The sequence below is a fragment of the Hyperoodon ampullatus genome (genome assembly GCF_949752795.1).
Source record: "Hyperoodon ampullatus genome assembly, chromosome: 1".
In the NCBI taxonomy this organism is placed as follows: Eukaryota; Metazoa; Chordata; class Mammalia; order Artiodactyla; family Ziphiidae; genus Hyperoodon; species Hyperoodon ampullatus.
In genome coordinates this window covers 177079875-177102458 of record NC_136914.1, presented here as the reverse complement: position 1 = coordinate 177102458, position 22584 = coordinate 177079875, and the positions used below count along the sequence as shown (strand labels likewise).

General features: G+C 36.2%; 1 protein-coding gene across 1 annotated transcript in view; it reads right to left on the bottom strand.

Moving 5' to 3' along the window:
• Positions 1-914: 914 nt before the first annotated feature.
• The window catches only part of ZCCHC4 (zinc finger CCHC-type containing 4), a gene marked incomplete at its 5' end in the record, with an annotated part of 47764 nt that continues 26094 nt past the window's right edge, over positions 915-22584 (bottom strand). Inside the window, 9 exon segments of the mRNA XM_079701931.1 lie at positions 915-1195; positions 1198-1295; positions 5226-5370; positions 5883-5934; positions 7381-7456; positions 7702-7823; positions 15284-15384; positions 16932-17082; positions 21491-21563. Coding sequence (XP_079558057.1) covers positions 1125-1195; positions 1198-1295; positions 5226-5370; positions 5883-5934; positions 7381-7456; positions 7702-7823; positions 15284-15384; positions 16932-17082; positions 21491-21563 — 889 coding nt within the window. The 3' untranslated portion in view covers positions 915-1124.

Here is a 22584-nt window from a genome sequence, read left to right as displayed (position 1 = left end):
GTGCTCCGTAGCCATCTTCATTTGTTAACATTTCTCACGGGTAGCAGGAGAACTGAGAGCCAGGGGCATGTGCCTCATTTAATTTCACCACAAACAAACCTGAGGTCTAACTATTATTGTCCCCATTATAATAACGAAGAAACAGTAGCTTCTAGAGAATGAATGACCTGGCTAAGGACATACAACCAGGAAGTGTTAGAATAGGAATGAGGATCACCAAAATGATCACCAAAATATCCTGCCTTCTGCTACTACTTTTACAAAGAGAGAAACGGGGCTTCCCTGGTGGCGCAGTGGTTAAGAGTCCGCCTGCCGATGCAGGGGACACGGGTTCGTGCCCCGGTCTGGGAAGATCTCACATGCCACGGAGCGGCTGGGCCTGCGAGCCATGGCCGTTAAGCCTGCGCGTCCGGAGCCTGTGCTCCACAACGGGAGAGGCCACAACAGTGAGAGGCCCGCGTACCGCAAAAAAAAAAGAGAGAGAGAAACGTACTGCCTAGGTTAAAAGACACTAAGATGACAGAGCAAGTCATAATTCTAAATACCTCACTTATTCAACAAACATTTAGGTGATTCTATACCATCAAAGGACAACTGCAAAAAGTATTTGAAAAATAAATATTTAATAATAATTAACCATAATCATAATCTTTATATCTTTAGACTGGCTTTGTCAAAATTCTTTCCATCATCTTCAGATTCTGTCTAAAAAAAAATCATATATTGTATTTCTCTTTACAAGTGGGGTTTAAGCCATTGTACAATACTTTAATATTTAAAATATCAAACTTAACATACTCTTATGTTCAATGTAAACAAAACCTCAGGTTTTCATTCTCATTTTCTTCTTTCTTCCTGCAAAAGGATACTTTATGCCCATTCTTCAGATAAAAGAGGCTAAAATAATATGACTGGAAGAGATTTAAAGAAAGAAAAAAGGCACTGAGAGCTAGCAAACCAGCTAAGGATGGAACAACTCCCCAGAGGGGCTGCTGGGGGTGAGGAGGTCTATAAACCAGGAAATACCACCTGCCTACTTTCAAGCTTAGAGAGGTGCATACCTTTGAAAGCGACAGAATTTAAGTCCAGTGAGGCACTTTCAGAAAATGGCATCAAAGGTTGGACTATAAATCTTTCTTATTCGCAAGCCACTGGACATTTAAGAGCAAAGATATTGATGAGCTCTTTCTCTTCTTTTCTTCTTCCTTGTAACAGTTGTATGATTCATGGACTGTCCTTTAGTGGTCTCCATTTTCATCTTATTGCTCTTTCTTTGCTTCTGCTTTCTGACAGCTCTGAAAAACAAGGTGCTAAATTATTTTGTAGAATGAGCACAGTGAATTATGTAATTATGTTGAAGTTTAATTAACCAGCTAACCAAATAAGAAAACAGAAGGGAAAGAATTTACTGTATTATAAGCATAAATCCTCAGAATCCTAACCATAATAACAAGGAGATAGAGTCCTGACCAAGCAAAATGTTTGAGAAAAGAAATTTCTTTGAAAGATGGTGACTACAGATTTAGAACAATCTATTCAGGACAAACACACCACAGAAGTAAATAGGCAGGCCAATGAGTTGGGAGGTTTTTTGGTTGGTTTTTCTTTCTTTTTTTTTTTTTTTTTTGGTACATCTGTACTGCTCAACTCAGCACTTCAATCTCCAAATTCCTGAATTACATTTTTCAGAAAAAAGACCAATACACTGGCAGTTAGGAGTGGTAGAAAAATGAAACAACACAATGGAAAAAACTGAAAAGGCTTAAAGAGGCCCATCTTATAGTCCTGCAGCTAATTTTCCTTTCCTCAGTAGATCTAAAAGTCCTGACAAGTGCCATACAGGATGCCCACATTTTGTGGTCTCTTCTTGAAGACTAGCTTCAAAATGAACAAGTTGAAGCCACTATGGAGAACAGTGTGGAGGTTCCTTAAAAAACTACAAATAGAACTACCATACGACCCAGCAATCCCACTACTGGGCATATACCCTGAGAAACCATAATTCAAAAAGATACATGTACCACAATGTTCACTGCAACACTATTTACAATAGCCAGGACATGGAAGCAACCTAAATGTCCATCGACAGATGAATGGATAAAGAAGATGTGACACATGTATACAATGGAATATTACTCAGCCATAAAAAGGAACGAAATTGAGTTATTTGTAATGAGGGGGATGGACCTAGAGTCTGTCAGAGTGAAGTAAGTCAAAAAGAGGAAAACAAATACTGTATGCTAACACATATATATGGAATCTAAAAAAAAAACGGTACTGATGAAGCTAGTGGCAGGGCAGGAATAAAGACGCAGACGTAGAAAATGGACTTGAGGACACAGGGTGGGAAGGGGAAGCTGGGATGAAGTGAGAAATAGCACTGACATACATACACTACCAAATGTAAAATAGATAGCTAGTGGGAAGCTGCTGCATAGCACAGGGAGATCAGCTCGGTGCTTCGTGATGACCTAGAGGGATGGGATAGGGAGGGTGGGAGGGAGGCTCAAGAGGGAGGGGATATGGGGATATATGTATATGTATAGCTGATTCACTTTGTTGTACAGCAGAAACTAACATAACATTGTAAAGCAGTTATACTCCAATAAAGATATTTTTTAAAAAAATAAAGAAGTTGAAACTCACTCTCTAAAAAACATTAAATCACACCAGGAAAAAAAACCCAAAAAACACCCAGATCCTTTGTTTCAGGTGCTCTCTGAACTACATTACAGGCAATCTATAGCTGAGGAAGATTGCTGGTCTATCCATTCACTTTCTCCAAGCTAGCAGAATCATGCCATTTATCATATCATGAATGAAGGGATGGGCTGGGGCTGCCAGTAATGGCAAACCTGGGCATTTCCATGGCTTCCCAGCAATATCAATTGTTAGATTCACTTCTCCTAAACCACCACGAGTCCTAGGGAAACGCTCCTTCTTGATCTTCCCAGGACCAAAACCTGGGAAAGGAGCTTCATAAACAGTATATAATCTCCTAGTGGACCAAACTCAGCCTCTCCTTTTGTTCATTCAGTATATATGTTAAGTGTTGGGAATACAAAAATGAATGGACACGGTCTTTGACTTCAAGGAGCTGGGAGACTGAGACAAGGCAGATGTCACCCTTCTCTTTCCTTCCCCCCAATTTTTTTTAGGGGAAGAAACAGAGGCTATGAAAGCATCCATGAGCAAGTGGCAGAACTAGTTTGATTCAGGAAACTGTGTTCTTAATTACCTTGATATTGATACTACGTACTCTACTATAAATTATTCAGGTATGTAAAATGCTAAGCATATAGTAATTAATAAATAAATATTAGCTATTATTAGTAGCTCCGCATGACTACTACTCAGAATTTTGCTTGGCAATTTTATATTTTTCCATGTTTAGATTTTTCACCATGGACTGGGGTATCCTATAAGTTCAAAATAAAACAAATAAAACAGTCATCTTTATACTGTTTTGTGCATGTTACATAAATCTCCTTTCCCTCCAGCCATTTTTTAGAAGTAGGATAATGTACTGATAAGTGATGATTTAGCAAATTTAATGAAGTATAATCTCTTGATGGCAAAGTCAATGAAGCTATGCATATCTGTATACAAAATTTAAACAAATTTTCTTTGGTTTGTCCACTCAGAAGAACTAAACATGAACCAGATTTCACTAGAAGATACAGTAAACAAAAAAAGAAAGAAAATGTTCATTTGTAATATGAATAAACAAAACTTTCCAGAGATAAAGTCTCTCAACAGTGATAAACTGAGTATAATAAACTGATTGTTTTATTTGCCTTAAAATTAAATTGACCTAGTATTTATCCTCTAAATTATAGGTATTTATGTAACTGATAAAATGAGCTCTAACCACAAGAGGGAGCCAGCATCATTCCAGATCACAACCAAAGGAAAATTAATACCAAGGAAAACCAAATTAACATGACAACTATAAAACATATAAGATGAAAAGATCTTTTATGCCATATATACTAAAAAAGCTATTAAAATTATTTTTTACTATTGTAAAGAAAAAACTTTGCATTGTCAATTTCATTGTAAAATTTTTTTGAAAGCACTATCTGAAGATCACTGTTCACAGTTTGAGTCTCCTCTAAGAGAAGAAAGTAATACTATTTAAGAACTATCAGGTATACCACATCTTAAAGAATTTGGTCTTGAATTAAAATTGATAAAATCTAATACTAAGAGATACTACATGATTTCCCTCAATGAAAACAACATATTACTATCAAATAGTCAGGGCTATTTAAGAACCAATAAAGAGCCTACATTGTATTACCAAAATGCAAATTCAGTTTCCACGTGTCATAAGATCACAGAATCAAAGGCTGGGCATGTTGTTTGCAAGCAGAATTACATTGTAATAGTGCAACAACCCCAGATCAATCCTTTATTAGGTTGTATTCTATTCTTAAAGCTTTATAAAAAAATATTTTATAAGACTCTTCAATACACCTCTTTAATTAATTTTTAAAATTCCACTTCTACCCTAGATTACTTAGTGGAAATAATTATTTAAAGTAAATTTGATAAAAAGTAATGGAAAAGGTAGTTTAAATACTAGGCAGAATTCAAATGGCTGGGCTTTAATGGAAAAAAATGATTTCTACTGACCAAAAAAAAAAACAAATGGAAAAGAATTCTAATACAATCACAAGTAGCTACTAAACCATCAGATACTTCTAATAATAATAGATGATTTTTTCATCACAAGTCATATGATAGCTCAAAATTTTTATCCTGATCTCAACAGTCATGTAATGTTAAACTTGGCTATCTGGTTTTCACATCAGTAAAACAAGAGGACTCAATAGCTATAATCCCTTCAGTTTAAAAGGAAAAAAGTGTAACATTCAAGTTAGCCCAGTTGAAATACCAATAGTTTTTCTAAATATACTATTGACATTGGCATAACTTTGCTCTGAATTACACTGCTATATTACACAAATATATAGGAAGTGAGTCACTTTCTACCTTATATTTTGATTATTTTCATGCCTTACCTATAAAATTTTAAGCTCTTTGACTCACCTTCATATCCTCCCTCTCCCCATCTATGCAAACAATACCTAACAGTGAAAGCAACAATTAATTTAGCATTTAGCATTTCTGGATCCTCTGATTATTGTGTACTTCTGTGGATTGCTCTGTACAAATATACAAGGAAAATTTTTTCTAGTAAATAAAAGAATTCAACTAACTTGTTAACTTTCTTAGACGTAAAGATGTTAGGACAAGTACTCCGTTTATGATCTAATTCACCACAAATAAAGCAGCCATCTTTAGGGCCGTTGCAAGAATGATCTGGAAGAGCACAGTGATTGCAAATGTTACAGTGGATCCAGGCTGTAAAATAAAAATTAGGTATTAGAGGAGGTTCATTTAATATAATTTTTCATTTGATTAACCTTTATGATAAGGAAGCGTGAATAGTGTTTACTTCAAATATTGTGATTGCTTTGCATAGCTAATTATAATTTGGCTAAAGAAGCCAAGGTTAAGAGGTTGGAATCCCATGTAAACCAGCTAACTTCTTTCTGATACATGGCAACAAATTCAGCCCTTCTGCCCTGAGTCATGAGCTTAGAGCCACTGACAAAATGGGGGCTGGCTGAGTGATACAAAACCCTGTTAAAACAAGCCAAAGCAAATCCAACACTGAAACAGGGTAAAGTCATGTCTCTCTTTGAAGGAGAGAACGTACATTTTGGCAAGTGTAAAAATTAAAAAGCAAGTAAATTAATGCAAGTCTCTATATTATTTTTCTTTTGTAAATACAGTTAAATAAAAACCCTATTTAGATGAAGAAAAAGTCAAATATTTTCAGAAGATCTCAAACACTAAGTCTGAATACTTACAAGGTTTTACACACTTTTTGCAGAGAAAGCAATGATTCCATTTCCTGCCATCCTACAAAAACAATTTTAAAATTATGTTTAACTTGTCACTAAAAATCAAATTTCCACAATTAAAAATTAAAATGTCTTATTAAAATCTGTGTGAATTATTCATTCCTTATTTCTCACTTTCCTGGGCTTTACTATTAAATACTTTGATTTTAATTTATGCATTTCTCTACTCAACTCAAATGCCTCCTTGATGGGCCCCAATTTCCTTAACTCTAAAACTGGAGGATTTATCTAAATGATCTTGAAAGTCCACTCCAGATCGAGCAACCCAATCTGCAAAAAGAAGGACTCAATGAAAATTTCAAGAGAATTAATGATTCATAGTTTTTATGTGTCTAGCTGGTATAATCCTTAATAACATTCATATTTGAGAACTTAATGTAATTTAGAAGGATAGAGGTTACTATTTGGGTAATTTAAAAACTGTGAAATAAAACATAACTAAAAAAGTACATGAGATGCATATGTCCAGTTTAATGAGTATTATAAAGTGAACACTGATGAACCCAACAAGTCAAGGGACAATATCATCAGTACTCTAGACACTTCCCTACATGCCCCTTCCCAACCCAGCATTCCTCCTTCCCCACTGAGAAATGCCTATCTTGGTTTTTGTGATGGTCACTTCCTTGCTTTTGTTTATTTCCACTTACGTGTGCATCTCTAAATAATAAAATTTTGTTTTCCTCATTTTGTACTTTGTATGATCTGAGCATAATTTTTTTTAATGAAGAATACAGATAATTTCTAAACTAACTGGAAATATATAATCAGATGTGTTACCATAGTTAAAAACCAGTATAACCAGTAATATAAAGTTATAAAAAATGTACTTTCCAATAGTTATAAAAATATAGCCTTTCCTCTGGAGAATAATATGTGCGTATCAGCCAACTAAACTTCACATGTTCTTTCTGACTGGATTTAGTTAAAGTAACTGAGTAACCTAAAGGTGATCCCACCTTCCTAAAAAAATAACTAGGAGGTATGTCCCCTGTAGTCCTTCCTCATATGTAAAAAGCCCTGTCTACTAGTGCTGTGAGGAGTAAATACACAGCACATGTTATTAATTACTGCTTCATCAGAACAGTGATGGTATCTAATAGTTCAATTCCTTATTTGAAACACCTTAATTTTGCCCTCAACAAAATTTAGCCCTTATTTAGTACCTTATTTGAAACACTAATAATTTTAGCAGTCATACAGTACCATATAAAAATAACTCAAATAGTTGTTAATGATGATGAAGGCAACTAAGTATTTTTAAAAGCCTGCCGTACTTTATAATTAGAAAAAAAATATTATATTAAAATATAATTAATAAATGATAATACATTAATACAAAGTATAATATTAACAAAATAACATTAAACAAATGTAATGAAACTAGTGACCTAAAATAAAATTAATATGTTTGAGTAAAAACACATTCTAAAGAAAACTGTACCTTGGATGTGCAAGAATTACAGTGTTCACAGTGCTGATTCTCTAGAGAAACATATCGTTGACACAGAGGGCAAAATCTAAGGAGAAAAGAAAAGACTCGAAGAAATCAGCTACATATACTTATTGAGATTCACAAGGTAGGTAAAAGTTCACAAGGCATTTGTTACAAAAGTTCGGTGTAATTCAAATTAAATTCAATATAACATTATAGGCCAAATTTAAAAGTAATAAAAGAACTACATGAGTCAATATGAAAGGCATTTGGTGTTAGATATATGGAACTTTATTTTCAGTGACTTGTGTACTTCAAGGTCTCTCTTACCTGTACCCTTCTTCAACAGGAAGGATTATTTTGTTGGGTGGGATATTGGTGAAAATACGCACAGGAGACTGTTTCCGTCCTGTCTTTCCATGTTTATAAAGTGCATGATTATCATAATCTACCTAGAAAGTTTAAAAAAATTAAAAAGGAAAAATTTCTCAAATGAGTCAACATTCTTTAAGATTCTTTAACCAATAAATGAACAAACTGATGCCAAGATACAAATTAAATCAGAGTATTTAATAAGAAGTTCTCAAAAGCAAGAGTTTACCTATTAATCAACAGCCTCAGAGGGGCCTCTATGAGAGTAAAATTTCATTATAAAAAAGGTAAAATTTGTTATGACACATTCATGTTACCTAGGATTCAAAAAACAACTCTAATATTTTATCCAATGCAACAGACTTTGCAGGAAAGGCTTTTATGTAATTAAGACTTTAGCTTTGGGCATTAAAACATTCCACCTTTGATGATCTGTGCCAGCTTGTATAGGGCTTTTCATTTTTTGCCTGTGAAATTCACTGCATGTCCGTTTTCCATTCCCCAAGACTCAGTGCATCCTCAGTGTGGCCCTCCACCATCACTCTCTGACAGAGCCAGGTGTGGGGGCCAGGCAGTGGCTCTGCCACTCACTTTTTATGTGACCTCAGGCAAGTCTGCATCATTTTCATCTGGAAAAGGAGGTTACTGATACTTACCTTAGAGTTGTTATGAAAGTTAAATGAGACAATGTATGTAAAACACTGAATTCAGGACCCGGCATATGGTAGAGATAGATAGAAGGATGGAGTGCAGAGGGAAATCTATAACTATAGTTGTTTTCCCCACAATGACTATTTCGAACATTTACCTCTCTCAAGATCCCTAACTCAACTTTCCATTTCTGTAGATTATCTGGAAAGTAAACTGAGGCCAACAAGCATGATTTCTATTAGCTTCTTGCTCCCCTCTCCTCCTCCACCCTATCATCCATACACATTCTCAATTTGGTTTTAAACCTGCCATGAATCCACCTGGCCACTAAGTCCATCCATCTTCAGATCAGTAATTCTCAAAGTGTGGTGTCTGGATCAGCAACATCAGCATCACCTGGGATCTTGTTAGAAATGCAAATTCTTGCCCCACCTAGGACCTAATAACACAGAAACTCTGGAGGTGGGACCCTGCAATCTGTTATTTTTAACAAGCCCTCCTGGCACACTAAAGTTTGAGAACCACTGCTTTACATGACCCACAAGAATACCATGAGATTTTTATAAGGTTAATACAGGTAGATCGCAACTTTCAAGTAAGTTATAATAAATTCTTTAGATTCTAAATAAGGTTACACTTAAGAATTTACAACAGAACTGACTTGCAAAGTAGCTATTTAATGAGAGAATTACAAAAATGTAAGGAATCGGTGACAGTGGAAAGAGAGGCCTTTAATGGGAGGGAGATTCCTAAGCTCTCTCCGTGGCTATGCCAATGCCTTCTAGATTTACAGGTGAACAAATTTAGGAAGAGTGATTAACAAGCTTCAGCAGTGGGAAAAAAATAAGTACAGGATAAGGAGACTCAGCTAAATGAGAGACAGTGGGGAAGAAAAAAAAAAAAAAAGCCCTAGGGCGTTCGGCATGTAAGCACGCACAGTCCAATGTGGGGAGTCCACAGTCTATCACAAAGGTGTAAGAGCTGGTGTGGGCTCACAGCCGGCTTACATAGAACTGTAATATCGTAACAAGGAAAGGAGACGAAGTTAGATCACATTTGAAGCCCTCCATTCAGCTGCTACATTTTAAGAGAGACATTAATAAAGCCAGTTCATTTCTATTGAAAGTAATGGGAATAAATAGGGCTTATAGTTTAACAGATTGGGGGTGTTTATTCAGAAAAGAGAAGACTGGGAGGATCTGACAGCTATGTTATAAGTGAAGGGGTGTCATGTGGAATAGAAATTAGACTTATCCTTTATTGCTTCGGAAAACAGAAGTAGGACCAATGGTTAGAAGTTAATAGGGAGCATATTTTATCTCCATATGAGAAAATTTTCTAACGATTAGAGCTATTAAATAAATTGAGTTGCCTTGTAAGGCTGTAGGACTTTGCTCAGGGAAAGCATTCAAGTGAGACTAGATGATTCCTTGTCATGAATTTAGTGGAAAGGATTATTACATTGGGAAGTCAGCCTACGTTAAGGCTATGCATCTTTACAACTTTAAAATTCTATGAATATATGTTAACTATTAGAGGCTAAGATACAAAAGTAGATTTTACTTCAAAATCACCGTAAAATAGTACCTTAAGTAGTTTTCTTTTAAAATGATTTAAATTCATAATTTTTCCCTAATGCACCTTCTCTATGTATTCAGTAAATATATAGTACCATATTAAATTCAACAAAGGTTTTTTTTTTTTTTTTTTTTGCGGTACACGGGCCTCTCACTGTCGTGGCCTCTCCCGTTGCGGAGCACAGGCTCCGGACGCGCAGGCTCAGCGGCCATGGCTCACGGGCCCAGCCGCTCCGCGGCATGTGGGATCCTCCCAGACCGGGGCACGAACCCGTGTCCCCTGCATCGGCAGGCGGACTCTCAACCACTGCGCCACCAGGGAAGCCCAACAAAGATATTTTGAACATTTATGAGTGTCATAAGAAAAAAAATTCTTCCCAAGAGAATCTTATGAAGATTTTCAAATGCTGGAAAAGAGTATCTTAGAAAGATTTTTAGTAAATGGAATAGTCCATGCAATATAATAGATAGCAGATGGAAGAGAGGGGAAAAAAAAGAATTTCTTTATGGTTACCTAAGGAGTCAGAGAATGTGTGCGTCAGGGAGCTGGTTGATTACTTGATTTTGCATAACCTAATTGAGATTATTATTATTTTTAAATGTGGGTTTGTTGTGCTAATTAACTATAAACATATGGTATGTAAAATGCATGCTGCTAGGGTAAATTAATGTACCCTTAACATACATCCATATTTCATAGCTTCATCCACACAAATAAACCTCCTATGGAAGTGCTGTAAAGCAAACACAATTTTGCAAATTGCGTATCACTAGTGGTAGAGCTGATACACCATTTTCCCATCATTATCCCTGACATTTCACTCACAATGATGATGAGAGGCATTTTCGAATAGAAAATTTCTCCCATGGAACTGATTAATGTGATGAAGTACTGTATAGAAATGAGGGAAAGCACAAAATCTCTGCAATTCCTAACTTTTAATTTTATCTATACACAAATTTCTTCTGCAACATGAGACTGAAACTAGTTATATGGAAAACAAGACATTCAAGTCGACAAACATTTATTATTCTGCACCTACTATGCTCCAGGTATCATGCTAGGAAACAAAGCTTAAATAAAACAGAGTACATGTTTGTATTTTCATAAATCCCTAAAGTGTGTTCTGTTTAATTTCAATATATTCAAAAGATTCCAAGTGAACTCTTCAGCTCCATCAATCAACTTCTACCATAGCAATAAGGTTTTTTAGTCACACCATATTCCATGTAACCTCTTATTTTAAATATCGTATGTACAGATATATACACAGATATACACTTACATATATGTGTGTGTGTTATTCCTTATCACTTCAAATCCATTAAATGTTTTATGTTTATTGTATATTGAATTTTGAGAATTTCACATGTCACCTTATAATTTACAATCATTTCTCAGGAATTCCTGTCAAAACCTCTTCATTTCTGAACATGAAACCAGATTCAAAAAACAAACGGTTTTCTAAACAGGATGATTTTTTAAAAGACAGCTTTAGAAAAAAAGCAAAGATCTCTGCTTTTAACAATCCAAACAAATGTCCCAGATTAAGCAGAAACAAGAGATCATAGCATGTTCAAGGTGGAAGGGAAGCGAGAAGATCTAGTTCAGATATGGTAAATACAGGACCTGAATGCCATCACTCCCTGACCCTGACCCTGTGGCAGACGTCACTAATCAGTCACGCTACTCTCCGCCACTGAGCCTGGTGTTCTCAACAAATTCTCCAGAACGTCACTACCAATTTATCAGGCTTAAGTCTAAAAGTAAAACTTATCTGGCATCCTTTTTCTGGTTCAGTCATTTTATTTTATAGGTAAGGAAACAGAGACCTGGAAAGATAAAGTGACTTCCCTCAAGATTATATTTAATCTTCTAAAAGGCAGTGCTAGGACTCAAACTTCTTCTGACTCTAAATCAGAATTTCTTTTCATTACCAAATCCTTCCTTTCTAATCTGCCCTTAATAAAGCTCTTGGTTTTCTAGGTCTTTGATAGCTATTTTATTCTGTACTCATCAAGTGCTTTATCAGTGAAGAGTCTACATGATTTATAGTTTATGAAGATTTGCAGCATTTCCGCCTTCCTCTTACCTAAAAAGTATTTCCAAAAAAAGAGATTTAGTGATTTTTTTTTTTTTTTTTTTTTTTACTGCATTGTGGTTTCGGGGCTTATAATCATGTCAGGCAAAGTCAGAAAGAAGGCCTAATCAAGGTCTATGGGAAAAGACCTGTGAAGGAGGAGAGGAAACTTTCAAATTTTTCATTTGATGAAGGTGGCTAATATAAAAGGAAAAAAATTACCACAAAATGAAGTTAAAGTAACAAAAGAAAAAAAAAAGAACGCAAAAGGCTCGGAAAGGATAATAATAAGTCCAGAGAGAGTTTCAAAAAAAAAAAATACGTGAGCCATGGTCACTGAGCCTGCGCGTCCGGAGCCTGTGCTCCGCAACGGGAGAGGCCACAACAGTGAGAGGCCCGCGTACTGCAAAAAAAAGAAAAAAAAAGTAGAAAAATCATCAAAGGGGAGGTACAACAAACAAAGTTTACATATACCCTAGGAGATCTGGCAAAATCAGTTTCTCTCACTGAGCATGTAATGGGCAGTAATGTTCTTATCTTTAGTAGGAATCATGAAAAATGAAGATTTTTTTTGTTTTATAGGTTTTATTCTAATTCTTCTTCTCAAAGGTTGGCTTTCTCTTTATTGGAAAGACTGCTTTTCACCCTGATACACATGGCCTAATTAGAACCTTTTCCACCAATGCACTGAATCATATGATTACTTTCAGTAAGCTTGGACCTTGGAACTAGTTCTCAAAATTAAAACTACAGTACTTCCAAAAGTTATTTCCTAGTAACACAGGCTGTCTAAACAAACAATAACTGGTTACTACACATTAATAATCACTCTCATCTGCTTTATTCTGGATCTGGCTTCTTCTGCCTCCTTCTGCCTCCTCACCAATTGAAACTCTTGCCCAGAGTGAAAACTCATCTCTAAATGTGGATGAAACAGTTTTCTGAGGAACGATGTGTTTTGCAGTTAAAATAATGTGTTTTGTGACATAAAAATTGAAGAAAAGTTTTACCCCCACTCTGGGGCCATCTGAATGATGATTATAGTGATGGTTACGACAATGCTAATAGCAATAACCTTTTTTCTATATTTGCTGTGTGTCAGGGATGAGGCTAAATCTTTTAATGTATTATCTCAAATAATTCTTAAAACCTTATGAAGCAGATATATTATTACTATGCTCATTTAACAGGTAAGATGAGTTTCAGAGAGTTAGATAAAATGTGTAGGCCTAGCTAGTAGGTGGCAGAACCAGCATTATAACCCAGTTCCTTTTCAACTCCAGAGTTCGTGCTCTTTTTCATTCAAATATTCATTCAACATGTACAGGGCACCTACTACGTGCCAAACATTGTACTAGATGATTATTCACTGTCAAAGGCAGCAGGTGCTCCTGGAAACCAGGAATAGTTTACTTAGTTAACGTCTTTAGGATATGTCAGCTATCTCTACATTGCAAATGTCCATATTTGAAGCATCCTTCAGATATGAAACAGAAAACTGGATGCCCGAAAAAGGAAAGTAAACCAACTTTGAGAAGATATATGGTATGGATTTGCCTAAAGCAGAGCTCAAGAAGTCAAGGTTAAAATGACTTGTGCTACACACTTTTGGAAAGGACACTGTTAATATGGTTGAAGAGCCATAAAAAAGTCCATTAAATTTGATAACGTAACTTTTATAATTCTATTTTAGTTTTGGAAATTTATTTTAAGGGAGTTATGGAAAATATGGAAAAATTATATGAATAAAAGATGTTCATGGCAGTGTTATTTATAGTACCTGAAAGGTGGGAGCAACCTCTAAGTCCAAGAAGAAGAGAATGATAACATAGCCTATTAATGGAATAATTTACTTATTAAAAGCATAAGTGTATTTTAAAATATACACTTATATAAGGCACCATGAAGAAAGCAGAATTCAAATTCATCTTCTATGATTACAAATATGTAAACGTGTTTTTTAAAAAGACTGGATGTGAATACAGCTGACCCTTGAACAGCATGGTTTGAACTGCGTGGGTCCACTTATACGTGGATTTTTTTCAATAGTAAATACTGAACCAAAGTTGGTTGGATCCACAGATGTGAAACTGCAGATATGGAGAAACCTCACATACAGAGGGCTGATTATAAGTTATACACCAATTTTCAGCTGCACCCGTAATCCTCCTGTTTTTCAAGAGTCAACTGTACCTCAAAATTATAATATTTGCTATGTGAGGTAGAATCACAGGTAGGATATGTCCCCTCATTTCTGGTAACACTGTTTCATTATTTCTAAATAATTTTCATAATAGTGTATATCTTCAAGACTAGAAAGATTAGAACCAAGTGCTATAGGGAATTATACCCATTATCTTGTAATAACATATAATGGAATATAATCTGCAAAAATACTGAGTCACTATGCTGTACACCTGAAACTAACACAATATTGTAAATCAACTATATAAAAAAAAAAGAAACAAGTGCTATCTTGGAACAACTAGTGAAGACGTTTACAGTTCTAGAGCTGAAAAGCCTTAATCAGAGGCTAGTCAACTGCTCAGAAAAATCAAATAGAAAAATGTCATTACAAAAGTGGAAGCAGTGCCCACTTGGTGACCACACACAGTGATGGCAACAACAGGGTTAACCTCAGAACCCAAGGAAATGAATCCAGGAGAGTGGACATTGAAACAGAAGGAGCTGAAGGACAAGGATGCAAAGGAGGAGGTCCGGTCAGTCTGCCCTGAATCAGCACACCCACACCTCAGCATCTCTGCTTCTCTGACACGCCACAACCTTGGGCACACCCCTCCTTAGAGTTCCTGGCATCCTCTGAGCAGCAAAGTGAAGTGTACATGGCATTCCACCCACCAGAAAAAGCAATTTACTTCTCTACAACCTCTGAATGGAGAAAACCCATGTTCATAATGATGATCTTGGGGTGCTGCACAATCTTCTGGTGATGATGAAAGATCAGATCACTTGGTCTAAAACCTGGCTACAGTTCAGAATCACCTGGGAAACTTGGTAAAATATTTTTTCTTAGGGCTTTACCCTCTGGTTTTGATTTAGTAGGTTTATTTTGGTACCTAAGAATCTATATTTTTAATAATATAGTTTTAGTGTTTCATACAGCTTATAGTGTTTGCATTTACTAAAATTGATGAATCGTCTTATCAGAATATTTATTTAAGCAGAATATCCATTCCCCAACCATGTCAGAAAACAGAATATTTACTATACCTGGTAATCCAGCATGCAGAAGCTTGGGAAAAACTGACAAATTCGGGATTCAAAAAAATAGGGAAAAATCCAGAATATGGGTAGTTCTTTGTGACTGTTATCTAATGGATCACAAAAAAAGAGAAAAGAAAATAAGAAACTGATGTTAAAGAAAAAAATAAAGTAGAAAGCTGTTACTGAAAAACATATGGTATTGGAAGAAATTGTAATCCTTCAATACATTTATATCATACAAACGAAGAGATGATTTACCAGAGTACCATTTACAACTTGACCTTTCCCAAAAGTCAGTGGAAACATTCTTTTATATCTAAACACAGCTATACATGGTATGTAAAAGTTATCTTTACATGCATATCACTATAGTCTAGGTAAAGGCAAAGATATTACAAAAAAAGTGGGAGATAAAAAATGAGCATCACTTTGAAGCACAAAGGTGGTTGTGATATGGTAGAAGGAATCCTGGACCAAAAGGCAGAAGGCCTTAGGTCTGAATCTTAGCTCTGCCATAACTCACGATGCCAGTTTTCAGGGTAAATCTATCTTTTCTGAATCATGGAAGATTCTTATGAACAATTTTATCCAGATTAATTTTTATGAGAGACAGGGGACATAGCTATTAATTACAGAGCACCTGATACAGGCTAGTACAATGCTAGGTACTTTCTGTATGTTATCTCCTTAAATAACCCCTGGAGTTAGATGTTAATACAGTAATCTCATTTCACAGATGCGGAAACTGAAACTGCAAAATTTAAGCAATTTGTTCAAATTCATGCAGCTAATAAGCAGCAGAATCAGTTCAAGCTCACAAAGCTTTTTATTGCTTTCCCAACAACAATGACTTTATCCACTCTGATAAGTAGACTTCAGAACCAAAAATAAGTGGAATACTTAGCACTGTGAGTCATGTTTTAAATTTCATTTGCATCCCATCCCCAAAGCACACTATTTATATAGCACAATTAATGGAGAAGCTTGATCACAAATTCCTGACACTCTTACATTTATCAGCTTGCAGGTTGGCAACTGAAAAATGATTACACTAATTAGATAATTACATAAAATACTTTGAAGTCCTAAGCCATTTTAAGCTGAATATCCCCCAGTCATTAACCCACTTCTCGAGCTGGGTATCCATGTGACACTGATAACCACTGTTAGGCTACTGGACAGCCAACCTTCCCACACAAATCTTGGCACAGTTTAGAGCTGTGGACCACCTCCTAGAGTTCTGGGCAAGACTTTTGGAAGAGGAAATGTAAGGTCTAAGAGGGCAGAGGTAAGTGTCTGTCTTGTTCACCCTTCCACTCCCAGCACCTAAACAGTACCTGGAACATAGTGGCCATTCAGGAAATATTCACTGAAGAAATGCCAACAGTTCACTGCTATTCTTCATAATGTCCCCTTATGCTCACCAAAAACAAATACTTTACCTATGAGCCATTTTTAAAACACATGATTAGAATAATACAAAGTGTATCATGACAATAAAGTTATTATCAAATAAGTCTATTTTTAAAAAAAGAAGAGAATGCAAGACATGTATATTTTATCAGTGCTCTGATTCACTGAGCTCTGCTAATATTTGACAGGAAGTATATACATAGATACATGTTTATTTTGCAGTAAGTAATAAATTACACACCTTGGCTTTGACCTTCTTTCCACATAGCAATTAACTTCTTGAATGTAACAGCCAGAGGTTCAACCAAGCCACCAAAAGGAGGATCTGTCACCATAATGACTCCTTCACCTTTATCTTTCTGTAAAAATGCTCTGCATACTTCAAGGGCAGCCTGGAACAAACAGAAACTCATTTCTAAATTAGGACTAAAGGGAGGTACTTCATCCTATTGGGAGGAGAACGCATTAGGCTCAGTCTCACTCTTCGGACTGAACTTCACCCATCCTGCCACCCCAGAGTCCCTCAGTGACACCCTGAAGCCGCTCTCATTCAGCCCCCGTAAGATTTTATCTTTGGGTTCCTTGATAAGTGGGTTTTTAAAACTGCAAATTCAAACACCATCACTATCAGAGGGACTACACATTCAAATGGTTAAAGTAAAAAACTAAATTTAGTAACCTAAAAGAAAGAAACTCATTACCCATGAGGACTATCTAAAATGCTAAATTCAATTCAACAAACAGAAGCAAGGACTGTGCTAAACACTGGAGACACAAAGACGAATAAGACATATTTTTTCCTGTCTGGTTTGTCCACCACCATAAGTTCAAGTTAATGAGAGCCAAATTACCAGTTAAACATGCACACGTTTTTGATGCCAGGTAAATGACAGGCATATTTGAACATGCAAAGTAAATAAATGAAAGCTCACAAATAAAGCTTATCCAGGCCATGAAACCATGCTATTAACACATTTTCCCAACAAGTTGACGTGTTTTTAGTGATTGCAAAGTTAACATTAAAAACTGTCTAGGAGGGCTTCCCTGGTGGCGCAGTGGTTGAGGGTCCGCCTGCCGATGCAGGGGACGCAGGTTCGTGCCCCAGTCCGGGAGGATCCCACATGCCGTGGAGCGGCTGGGCCCATGAGCCATGGCCGCTGGGCCTGCACGTCCAGAGCCTGTGCTCCGCAACGGGAGAGGCCAGAGCAATGAGAGGCCCGTGTACCGCAAAAAAAAAAAAACTGTCTAGGATATTTATCACTTTTTTGCTTTGGGAGAAGTCAGTAAGAGACAGACCTATAATATTAGCTCTAATCTACTGACTTTGTAGTTGCTTTCAAGTACTTATCTGTAAAAGCAAATCAACACTTACAGTATACAAAATGGCAGAAGATTTGAAAGCTTAATGGCATTTAAACTTTAATAAACCTATATGTACTTTATAATAAAATATATATTGTTCTACTACTAAATCAACTTAGAAGACCCAACTGATGAAAGGAAAAAAATCACAACATCCTAATCCCTTTTCTCTAGTAAAGTCTTTATTAACTTCCTCCTGAAAGTCCTACAGCAAAGGATGGTGTCAAGAAGGTTAACCATTTTTCAGGTGCTGCTTGGCACTTCCCTAACCTGCCTACACGAACAAGGACTAAAAGTACAGATGATGTTACTGAAAAACCTTCAAATTCCTTAGAGTAAACCAGCTATACTCCAATACAAATTTTAAAATAAATAAATTAATTAAAACCCCTTAGAGTTAAAAGTAGAAAAAAGAAAATAAGTAAGTGAATGAGGCCTGAACTCTTAACCAAATTTAAAAAGAAATTAAAGAATATCTTCCCAGGTAAGAATCAATGGTGGGATGTCCCGTCCTAGGTTGCTGAGGGTCCTAATGTTGACCACCTATGGGAAACAGACACTTGCTTATGCCACCAAGGTTGACAATAACTTAACTCTGTTCTTCATCTCAGTCATCAATAAAAAAGTGCTCGGCATTTTAAATAGCCACCCTCTGTACACATTTTAACCACCTTACCAATAAGGCATATGACATTTTTTATAAAGACTATATTATTTGCTATGAAAAAAATCCTGTGCAGAAAACTACTACTTTTTAATCCCATGAACTGTGAAGAGCTTCTGTGCAGTGGCAGAGGCTTAGATCCTCAAAGGCACATGGTACCTCAAAGGCTTATATGCCTTCACAGACACCTAGTAGACACTTAAATGCTTTGGTGATTGATTAGTAGATGGTAATATCTACTGAAAACCCTGACTCCATAAGTAGGTAGAAAAAGGGGAGACAGTAAAATCATTAAACAATAGTTTTCTGTAGGTCACTCTCTACTGTTGCAGTGCTATTTAGTGGCTGCTCCTAAAATACAGAGAAAGGAGAGCCTGAGCTGGATGACTGTTTTCTTCTGTGAAACAGAACATGGAGCTCAGTCTTGGCAGCTTATTCCAACCATTATTCTAGAAACTTGTAAGGTAATTCTATAAACTCTTAATAAAAGTTACATAGAATTTCCTAGAAAAGGCTACTTACATGTTACTTTCTTAAGATATATGAAATTGCTAGCCAACTCTTCAATATTTAAATGTAATTTTACTCGTCTTTATTGTTCAAATTAAAAAGCAAAATCACGGTCTGGTATTAAAAACAAATAAACAAATACCTGACCCACTACTGCAGCATCAAGCAGTAATATGAACTCAGTTCCTTCCTCAGCTGTGTCACCAGTGCTGACAACCCCCCTGAGCTCAAAGCCCCACAGTTTCAAGAGACCACACTGGACACTTGCACATCGATGCCGTGCCAGCCCCACAAACTCAACACTTCCAAACGTCACTTCCACACTTCCCTGCTCTCTGTTTTGAAGAATGGAAGATGAATCCAGGTCACGGCCCCATGTCATCTTTGACTTCACCCCCGGTACACTTATCACCAAGTCTTCTTTTTTTTTTTTTAAATTGAGGTATAATTGACTATAACATTATATTAGTTTCAGGTGTACACAGAGTAATTACACCAAGTCTTCTGGTTTCCATCTGGGAAATGCCTTCAGAATCCACTTCTTTCCTCTCTTTTCCCCACTGTCACTGTCCGAGATGAGAAGCCCCTCTTCATCTACTGTCAAGCGATCTTTCAATTCCTTGTTCTTCATGCTCATCTGATCAGTTCTCAAATTCTAGTGGTTATCAACCACACAAGCGCTTTGGGAAACAGTGAAGTCTAATTCTAACTGTTATTTACTTCAATACTTGGTTTTCATAGCTTTCGCAGCTGAAAAATATGTATCCCCATGCTAAATGGATTCTGATGGAAGGAGTACATCACTGGCTATACTTACTAAATCTCATTTTTCAATGAGTCTCATTTTTTCAATCCCAACCAACAATTTAGAATCTATTTTCATTTCCTGAATGCTTAGATTTTTAGTCTTGCTTGGTTTTCATTCTATCATTAGCTAATATCTTAAAGCACAATATATACTTAAAACATGACTCACAATTCTTTAAAAATTGATATATACCCATCACATATATGTATGGATATGCTTCAAGTAGTCTTGATAATTTCAAACATTTTTGACCAACCTCCTGTCAGGTGTGATTACTTGGTTGGTTATAGATTTTATTTTGTAATGGGACTGACAAAGAGCTCAAATTAGGAGTAGAAATATCAGCTCTGCTATGTTGTTTATTCACAATGATGTTATTAACATCATATTGAAAGAAGATTTTTTTAAACCACTCTCCCTTTTTTATAAGGTTATTTTTTTTTAGAGTAGTCTTAGGTTTACACCAAAATTGAGAGGAAGGTACAGCAATATCCCACATACCCCCTGCCCCACACGTGGATAACTGCTCCCACTATCAACAGCACCCACCAGAGTGGGACATTTGTTAAAAGTGATGAACCTTAACTGACACATTATCACCCAGAGTTCATAGATAGGAGTTAACTCTTGACACTGTCTACTTTTTTTTTTTTTTTTTTTTGCGGTACGCAGGCCTCTCACTGTTGTGGCCTTTCCCGCTGTGGAGCACAGGCTCCGGACGCACAGGCTCAGTGGCCATGGCTCACAGGCCCAGCCGCTCCACGGCATGTGGGATCGTCCCGGACCGGGGCACAAACTCGTGTCCCCTGCATCGGCAGGCGGACTCTCAACCACTGTGCCGCCAGGGAAGCCCGACACTGTCTATTTTTTAAGGATTAGTTTAATAAAACCATAAATCCCCTTAACTGGGACATGAAATTTATCAGGAAGGCAGACAGCAAACAACTAACCACAGAATTATTTAATTACAGGATCATAAATCTACAAAGGAGAACCTGACCTTGTCTGAGGGTCAGGAGAGGCTAAAGAAAGTGACTTGGAACAGGGTTCTGAAGGATGAGGTGATATGAACAAGGCAAAGAGAGAGTAGAAGGTGGAGGGAACAGCATGGGCAAAAGCCCCTGTGGTGGAAAGGCCAGTTTGAGATGAAGGTCATATGTCCTGAACACGAACAGCAAAGCAGGAACAGGGAGAGGACAGGCTGGAGAGTGGCAGGGGTCAGATCACAAAAAGCTACGTGAGCCTTGGTGAGAAAGTGGCTCTTCACCCAAGAAGCAGTGAAAAGTCATGAAAGATGAATAACATGATCACCTCTAGGTCCTCAATACACACTCAGTGAATGAACAAAAATAAATATCAATAAATGGTAAAAAAGCCACCATTTGCTCTTGAGGGACCCTAGAAAAATAATGAAGGAAATACAATAAAAGAAAGAGATAACTGTCATAATTCTTACCTTTCCATCAAAGAAGTGATGGTTAAACATGTTGTAATGGCAAAAACTATCTTCCATATAAAACTGTGAATACCTGTAAGATAATTTGTTTATTACTGCAGTTACTTGTCTGGTCATTGCTATACATAAATAAATAAATAAATGTAAACTAAATTTTAAAACTATGAAATCACACCTTTAATAAAATCAATTTCATCATCCTTTAGTTTTTTGAAATAAAGAATACTTTCCCAAAATCTCAAGAAGTCAGCAACAGTGGATGAATAACAAACTTAAATTATGGTCCCAAGTTTAATAAGCCAGTGGCGAAACTACAGAACACTCATATATAAAAAACACATATCATCTTCTGGTTCCTATGGACCAGAAGATTCTACATAAATAATCATGTTCCTAATAGATTATTATGCAACTTAAGCTTGAGATGGGCTGGCAATTAAAATACATCTCTCATAGTTAATAATTTTAAGGAAAATATTGAATCAACATTTCTTCTCAACAGCTGTTAATTATTTTCTTCCGTGGTTAACAAAAAAAGGTATTTAATACAGAGTTTTTCTTGTCTATTGTGAATTAGCTTAATAAAATATGCTTCTCAATATGTAAGAGAAAAGAAGTACACGTATTTCATATATACTGAATTAGTGCCAGGAAAGAGGATATTTATTTACTGATTGAATCATTTTTTTCTTCTAACATACTACTTTAAAATGCAGTCAGTAATGAATGAGAGTACCAGCTTTGGGTATTAACATTTTATAAATTTTCACTAATTTACTAGGCAAAATTCATACCACATTATGGCTTAAATTTGCATGTATTTGACTTCTTACAAAACTGAGTTTTCTTTATTCCTTAATTTTATTTGTACCGCCTAGCTCTGTTTTACCCATTTATGTCTATGGGCCTTAATGTCTTTCTTGCTGATTTCTGAGGTTTTTTTGTATAATATAGAAACCTCTTTTACCTCAATAGGATTTTGAACTTCCACAGTTTTGTCATAAACAATTCACATATGAACCACACCATCCTTCTACAGAATTCATAACCTAGTGGAAAGACTGAGAAAAAATCAGGGACACATCCTTACTTAC